This window comes from Meleagris gallopavo, chromosome 29 (genome assembly GCF_000146605.3).
Source record: "Meleagris gallopavo isolate NT-WF06-2002-E0010 breed Aviagen turkey brand Nicholas breeding stock chromosome 29, Turkey_5.1, whole genome shotgun sequence".
Classification (NCBI taxonomy): Eukaryota; Metazoa; Chordata; class Aves; order Galliformes; family Phasianidae; genus Meleagris; species Meleagris gallopavo.
The window spans coordinates 3,171,283-3,179,431 of NC_015039.2; the positions used below are offsets into that span (position 1 = coordinate 3,171,283).

Consider the following 8,149-nt stretch of genomic DNA (forward strand, 5'->3'; position numbering starts at 1 on the left):
GACGTGGGCACGCGGTGGGGGTCGTGGCTGCGTGCCGACGTTGGGGTGGTGCTGCGGTGGGAGCTGGGGGTCCGCATCCCCGTGCCATCCCGCGTCCCTCGTCCCCACGCCACGTGCGGGGGCCGCGCAGGAAGCCCATCGGAAGCCCATCGGAAGTTTTTGGGAGCAGATAACCGTCAGCAGCCGCAGGCGCAGCATTTCCTGCGGCCGGATCCCGCGGGGGCGATGGCACGGCCGGCCCTGGCTGACCCGTCCCACCCCCCCATCCATCCCCGCAGTGTGCACCGGCACCGACATGAAGCTGCTGCAGCCCTCCAGCCCCGAGAGCCACTACGAGACCTTACGGCACCTCTACCAGGGCTGCCAGGTGGTGCAGGGCAACCTGGAGCTCACCTACCTGCCCCCCGGCGCCGACACCGCCTTCCTCAAGGTGCGAGGATTCGGGGACACGTGGCACCGAGAAAGGAGAGGGGTCCCGGGGGCACCGCGGGGGTCTCACCGCCGTGCTACCCCCTCTTCCCCCCCGCAGGACATCAAGGAGGTGCAGGGCTACGTGCTGATCGCTGAGAACCACGTGAGCGCCGTGGGGCTGCAGGGGCTGCGCATCATCCGTGGGACGCAGCTCTTCCAGGAGCGCTACGCGTTGGCCGTGCTGGGCAACGTGGGGCTGCGGCAGCTCGGCATGCGGCAGCTCACAGGTAGGGGGTGTAGGGGGGGGAGGAGATGGATGGGGGGTCCCTGCTTGGGAGCTGTAGGTCCACGAGTAGGGCTGGGGTATAGAATCACCACGTGGTTTGGGTTGCAAGACCCCCAAAATCCATCCGTGTCCAGCCCATGTCGCAGGGACCCCTCCCACCTCACCGTGCTGGACCTGAGCACTGCCAGGGATGGGGAACCCACAGCTGCTCTGTGCCCTCATAGCAATGAATTTCTTCCCGATGTCTAACCTAAATCTCCCCTCTTTTAGCTTAAAACCATTCCCCGTTGTTCATCCCTACACCCCCAGCAGATCTCCTCCCCAGATTTTATGCAGCCCCTTTAGTCTCTGGGTGGGGACTCCAAGTGTGGGTGTCCCCACGGGGCCATCCCCCCATGCTGATGGCAGCTCTTATCCCCCCATGCAGAGATCCTGAAGGGGGGGGTACACATCGAGGGGAACCCCCAGCTCTGCTTCCAGGAGACCATCCTCTGGGCCGACATCTTCCACCGACACAACGAGCTGCGCAGTGAGACCCGCGTGGAGAGCACCCGCAGCCGCACCTGTGAGCAGCCCAAGGGTTGGGGAGGGGGCCGAGAGGTGGGTGGGCTGGGGGGATGCTGCCCTCCCCAGCTCCCTATTGATGCCATCCATCCCCCTGCAGGTCCCGACTGCAGGGCACTGTGTGCTGAGGGGCACTGCTGGGGCGAGAGCCCGCAGGATTGCCAGACCTGTGAGTATGGGGCTGCCTGGACCCCCACCCCATAGAAACCCCCAAACCCTTGTTCACTCCCATATCCCTGCTCCATTCACCCCATGTAGCACCCAGATCCCTGCTCTGGGGTCCTCCACTTGTACCTCCCAATCACCATGCTGCAGACCTCCCCTTGTCCCCAAACCCCTGCTCCAGAGATGCCCAGAATCCCTTCCCTATACACCTTTGGAATGCCACCTACTGCACAGCTCCTTGCCCCTCTCCCCAGACTCTTATCTCTTTGGGGGAGGGATCCCCGTGCCATTGTGCCCCCCTTTTCCTCCTCCAGTGACCAACAGTATCTGCCACGGGTGCCCACGCTGCAAGGGCACGAAGCCGACGGACTGCTGCCACGAGCAGTGCGCTGCGGGCTGCACCGGCCCCAAGCACTCCGACTGCCTGGTGGGCAAGGGAAGGGGGGTGGGCAGGGGATTCCCCCAAACACAGGGGCTGATGGCTGGACCCCCCCCACCCCCCCCTCCAGGCCTGTCTGAACTTCAACCGGAGTGGGATTTGTGAGCTGCACTGCCCCCCCCTCGTCATCTACAACTCCGACACCTTCGAGTCGGTGCCCAACCGTGATGGGCGATACACCTTTGGTGCCAGCTGTGTCAGCCAGTGCCCCTGTGAGTGCTGGGGGGTGGGGAGGGGTCTGAGCACCTCCTTACCCAGTTCTGACCATCCTGTCCCCTCCCCCTGCCCCCAGATAACTACCTTGCGACAGAGGTGGGCTCCTGTACCCTTGTCTGCCCCCAGAACAGTCAAGAGGTGACAGTCAACAATGTGCAGAAGTGCGAGAAGTGCAGCAAGCCTTGTCCAGAGGGTGAGTGCCTGGGAGGGCTCTGGGGCAACCTGGGGGGGCTGCTGTTCACTGGGAAGCTCTGCAGCACTGGTGCGGTCCTGGAGAGCCCTTGTCTCCAGTGGGGCCAAGGGCTGCTCTGCCTTGGGGGGCCCTGCAGCTGCCGAGCAGGCAGTGCTTTGGGGAGGTCCTGGTGAATCTACCACCCCCTCTCTGCCCCCCGCAGTGTGCTACGGGCTGGGGGTGGATTTCCTCAAGGGTGTCCGTGCTGTCAATGCCTCCAACATCCGGCACTTCGCTGGCTGCACCAAGATCTTTGGCAGCCTGGCCTTCCTGCCCGAAACCTTTGCTGGGTAAGCACTGCGTACCCCATCCCAGAGGGAACCATTGGGACCCCCCACAGTCCCACCAACCCCCCCCTTCCTACCTCCCACAGGGACCCGAGCACCAACACAGCACCTCTGGACCCCCAGCTGCTATCGGTCTTTGAGAGCCTGGAGGAGCTGACAGGTGAGTGCCTGGGGGTGGGGACACGTCCCGGAGCTGAGGGCACAAAGCGAGCAGTGGTTACACTTGTGTCCCCCTCCTCCCCTCCCCCAGGGTACCTCTACATTGCTGCCTGGCCACCCGGCATGGACGACCTGGGCGTCTTTCAGAACCTGCGTGTTATCCGTGGCCGTGTGCTGCACAAGTGAGCGGGGATGGGGACCTAGAGGGATGTGATGGGTGACACGGGGGTGACGTGGGTGCTCACCTGGCTGTGTCTTGGCAGCGGTGCCTACTCACTGACGCTGCAGGACCTGGCGGTGCGGGCACTGGGGCTGCGTGCCCTGCAGGAGATCAGCAGTGGGATGGTGCTCATCCACCACAACCCCCAGCTCTGCTTCCTCCAGAAGGTGCCCTGGGACAGCATCTTCCGCCACCCCCGCCAGCACCTCTTCCAGACCCACAACAAAGCCCCCGAGCAGTGCGGTGAGGACCCCCCAGTCCCACTCCCAGCCCTGCTCACGGTCCCCAGGGCCAGGCCGGACCATGGGGGGAACCCTGTGTCTGACCTCCCCAGAGAGTGAGGGCCTGGTGTGCTTCCATCTCTGCGCCCACGGGCACTGCTGGGGACCTGGCCCCACTCAGTGCGTCTCCTGTGAGCGCTTCCTGCGGGGCCAGGAGTGTGTGGCCTCCTGCAACCTGCTGGATGGGTGAGTTAGGGATGGGCTGAGCGTGGCAGGGGGAGTGGGACACTGCCCTGCCTCAATCCCAACCCTATCCCGCTCCCACCACCCCGCAGTGCCATCCGGGAGCACACCAACGGCACACGCTGCCTGCCCTGCCACCCTGAGTGCCAGCCACAGAACGGCACCGAGACCTGCTTTGGATCGGTGAGCACGGGGACACGGGGACACCAGCATGGGGATGGCACTGCCGCCAGGTCCCTCACCCTCCATCCCCGTGCCCCCCGCCCCGCAGGACGCGGATCAGTGCGTGGCGTGTGCGCACTACAAGGATGGGCAGCAGTGTGTGCGGCGCTGCCCCAGCGGGGTGAAGGTGGACGCCTCCTTTGTGCCCATCTGGAAGTACCCGGACGAGGAGGGGGTCTGCCAGCTCTGCCCCACCAACTGCACCCACTCGTGAGTACACACCGCGACCGGGGGTGTGGAGGGGGGCTGCTGGATGCTCACCCACCCTGTGTTCTATCAGGTGCACCATCCGGGATGAGGACGGCTGCCCCGTGGACCAGAAGCCGAGGTACCACCTTGGGTACAACCACCCCATGGGGGAGCATCAGGGGGTGACCGCATCCCCACGTCCCCTGTCACCTCCCATCCCACAGCCAGGTGACGTCCATCATTGCTGGTGTGGTGGGGGCTCTGCTGGTCGTCGTCCTTCTGCTCATCACCGTCGTCTGCGTCAAGCGCCGGCGGCAGCAGGAGAGGAAGCACACCATGCGGCGGCTGCTGCAGGAGACCGAGGTGGGGATGTGGGGCAACCTGGAAGGGAGGGCTCAAAGAGTTGTCCCTCCTCACTCACCTGTCCCTCACAGCTGGTGGAGCCGCTGACGCCCAGCGGGGCGCTTCCCAACCAAGCGCAGATGCGCATCCTCAAGGAGACGGAGTTGAAGAAAGTGAAGGTTTTGGGCTCTGGCGCTTTCGGCACTGTCTATAAGGTGAGGAGTGGGAGGCACTGTCAGTGAGACGGCACCATCTGCGTCCTCCTCGCTCACCGACCCCCCCATAGGGCATCTGGATCCCCGACGGGGAGAGCGTGAAGATCCCGGTGGCCATCAAGGTGTTGCGGGAGAACACCTCGCCCAAAGCCAACAAGGAGATCCTGGATGTGAGTGAGGTGGAGGTGGGCACGGGGCTGGGGAGTCTGTGCCAACCTGACCTCCTGTCCGTGGCTGCCTGCAGGAAGCCTACGTGATGGCCGGGTGGGCAGCCCCTATGTGTCGCGGCTGCTGGGCATCTGCCTGACCTCCACGGTGCAGCTGGTGACGCAGCTGATGCCCTACGGCTGCTTGTTGGACTACGTGCGGGAGAACAAGGACCGCATCGGCTCCCAGGACCTGCTCAACTGGTGTGTGCAGATCGCCAAGGTAGGACTGGGGGCTGCTGGGGGGTGTGGGGGCTGCCGGGGGGGCTGGAGGTGCAGAGCTTAATGCCTGCTGCCCAGGGGATGAGCTACCTGGAGGAGGTGCGGCTGGTGCACCGTGACCTGGCTGCTCGCAATGTCCTGGTCAAGAGCCCCAACCACGTCAAAATCACAGACTTCGGGCTGGCACGGCTGCTTGATATCGACGAGACTGAGTACCATGCTGACGGGGGCAAGGTGGGACGTGGGGACGGGGTGACGGGGAGCGTGGTGTCCCCAGAGGGTCCCGCTCATCCCTCCACCCACCCACCCAGGTCCCCATCAAGTGGATGGCGCTGGAGTCCATCCTGCGCCGGCGCTTCACCCACCAGAGCGACGTCTGGAGCTACGGTGCGTTCCTGTGCTGGCTGCGGTGGGGCAGGGGGTCCCAAACCAACACTTACCCCATGTCCCCGTGTCCTCAGGTGTCACTGTGTGGGAGCTGATGACCTTCGGGGCAAAACCGTACGATGGGATCCCAGCAAGGGAGATCCCCGACCTGCTGGAGAAAGGCGAGCGGCTGCCGCAGCCGCCCATCTGCACCATCGACGTCTACATGATCATGGTGAAATGTGAGTGGGGGGACATGGGGACACGGTGGCCAGGACCCCACCGCCCCCCTCACGGCACTCGGCTCTGCCCCAGGCTGGATGATCGACTCCGAGTGCCGGCCCAAGTTCCGTGAGCTGGTCACCGAGTTCTCCCGCATGGCCCGCGACCCCCAGCGCTTTGTGGTCATCCAGGTACGGGGTCCTGGGGGTTTTGCCCTCAGCAGTGCCCCAGCAGGCACTGACAGCCCCCCTTTGCCCCCAGAACGACATGATTGGGCTGCCCAGCTCCATGGATAGCACCTTCTACCGGGCGCTGCTGGAGGAGGAGGACATGGACGACCTGGTGGATGCTGAGGAGTACCTGGTCCCTCACCAGGGCTTCTTCAGTGCTGAGACCTCCACTGCCTACCGCAGCCGCATCTCCTCCACGCGGGTATGGGCCAGCTTGGGGCAGTGCGCTGCTGCAGGGTCCACAGGGCGCAAAGTCCCTAACGCTACCTGGAGACCCCGCAGACCCCGTGCAACCCCACGGCACCATCTTGTCTCCCCAGAGCACGGCAGAGACCCCAGCCGACACAACGGAGGGCGAGGAATCAGCTGCCTTCCCCTTTCCACCGCAGAGCCTGGCGGAGGGGCCAGAGTGCCCTGTGCCAGAGGCTCTGGAGGTGGATGTTGGGGCCAAAGGAGCCCTGCCGAGCCCCCCAGCCACACGGTACAGCGAGGACCCCACTGCGCTGCCAGGTGATGAGAGCGAGGGTCTGGACCCCGAGGGCTTCACCACCCCAGCTCCCCATACCACTATGCCAGGTAGGGCAGTAGGGACTCTGGGGAGGGGGGCAAGGATCCTGCTTGGCCGCTGACACAGCCCTTGTCCCTGCAGAGTACGTGAATCAGGCTGGGGAGCGGCCATCGCCCCCCCGGCAGCCCTGCGCACCGCCGTCCCCCCCAGACAAGCCCAAGGGCCACCAAGGCAAGAACGGGCTCATCAAGGACACCAAGCACCCCTTCCTGGGGCCCTTTGGCCGCGCCGTGGAGAACCCTGAGTACCTGGCCCCCCCGGGGCTGCCGGTCCCTACCGCCTTCAGCCAGGCCTTTGACAACCCCTACTACTGGAACCAGGACCCCCCCAAAGCCGGGAGCCCTGAGGGTGGTCCCAGCTCCACGCCGGCAGCTGAGAACCCCGAGTACCTGGGTTTGGCTGAGCCTGAGGACGTTGCTGTGTAGGGCAGGGCCACCGATGGACCCCCCTTTCACCGAGGCAGCTTGGAGTGGGACGGCGTGGGGCCGGGACTGTCCCCTCTGCGTGGGGTGCCCTATGCTGCGGGAGAGCCCAGGGCACTGTAGGACAGTGCAGCAGCACAGAGGTGGGCACAGAGGACCTCAAAAGAAGCCCAAAAGCCCCACCGAGATGGATGCTCAAACCCCACACGGTTCCTTGAGGAATAAGGAAGATGGAAGCGGCATCACCCCGACCAGCACAGGACTGGGAGCCCCATCACACCGCTACTCATCACCATACACCTGTGTCACACTGCCACTGTCCTGAAGGCTCCTCCACCACCACTGTGCCCCAGCCCCCTCCCCACCGGCGCCCAGCTGCGCTGGACACACTGACTTGCACTGAGCAGGTAGATGCTGGGCTGCCTGGGCTCCTGCTGGATTCCTGTGAAGCTGATGGTGTCACACCTGGATGTATATTTGATCATTGTATATGATTTTTTTTTTTTTCTCTACTCTGCTTGTCTGTGTGGTTTGCTCCCATCTCCTCCATCAGCTGCTGTCACCATAGCACTGAGGGAAAGCCCCGATCCTGTTGGGCTGCAGCCAAGAACAGAAGAACAGGGCAGCAGGGAGCTGACCTAGTCCTGCTTTCACTGCCCGTGGATCTCTCCAGGGACACAGGGGAAGAGGAGCAATGTTTTCCTCCATCCTTTATTCGGCACTGGATCGTGGGGCTTACAGACAGTACATAATAAATAGGGGACGGCCACCTTGGCTCGGCCACACTGCCCTGGGCTCAGCTGCCCTGTGGCAAAGGGCAGAGTCATTACGTGGGGAGGGTGAGAGCCAGGAGCCTGGGAACAGGGCAACAGGAGAAGCTCATGGCCGTTAAACGAACCCCGGGGCTGTGGGGATAGAGCCAAGCAGGGGTTCCCATGGCCAGCCAGTCCCTGCTGCCCTCGTACCTGTTTAAACAGTGATCAGAGAAGCTGTAATCATTAACGAACCACACTCAAGTTTACGTTCCTCTGCATAAACTTTTGGGAGCTGTGAAGCCGCCGCGTCCCCTCTGACGGTCAGGTTGGGCTGGGCGTTCACTGGCCTCACAGGTCAGGGGGCAGTGGGGCTGTGCAGTGCCCCAAACCCCCCAGGGGCTGAGAATGAGCCCCTCTGTGCTGCTGCTGGAGGGACGGGCAGGAGGGGAGCAGGCAGGTAAGTGCCACGGTTACAGCCCACGTGTGGTGTGGACACGGCCTCAGGGGATGGGCAGAGCTGGACCAGTGACACCAGCACCATGGCAGCTCCCCTCCTTATGCTCCCGCATTCCTCCAACGTCCCCAGGGGTGCAGGAAGTTAACGGGGAGCAGCAAAGCACGGGGTGTTGAGGGGACAGGAGACCCCCACCAGGCGCAGGGCTACAGGATGACGCAGGGGGGGCGGCTGTTGGTGATCTTCTCCAGCGGTTCCCCATTCCTGGCTCTGCGGATCGCTTCGATCAGCTG

General features: G+C 64.1%; 1 protein-coding gene across 1 annotated transcript; it reads left to right on the forward strand.

Annotated features, from left to right (window-relative positions):
- The first annotated feature begins 51 nt into the window (after positions 1-51).
- ERBB2 (erb-b2 receptor tyrosine kinase 2) lies at positions 52-7,448 on the forward strand. The gene is given in 27 exon segments (XM_010724592.3): positions 52-430; positions 530-698; positions 1,125-1,262; positions 1,362-1,430; positions 1,741-1,853; positions 1,936-2,077; positions 2,158-2,274; positions 2,477-2,603; positions 2,687-2,760; positions 2,851-2,941; positions 3,023-3,222; positions 3,314-3,446; positions 3,536-3,626; positions 3,715-3,875; positions 3,946-3,993; positions 4,079-4,217; positions 4,289-4,411; positions 4,483-4,581; positions 4,656-4,674; positions 4,677-4,840; positions 4,918-5,073; positions 5,151-5,226; positions 5,301-5,447; positions 5,521-5,618; positions 5,689-5,859; positions 5,978-6,233; positions 6,307-7,448. Coding segments are annotated over 27 exon segments (3,600 nt in total). The 5' UTR covers positions 52-295; the 3' UTR covers positions 6,651-7,448.
- Positions 7,449-8,149: the final 701 nt, after the last annotated feature.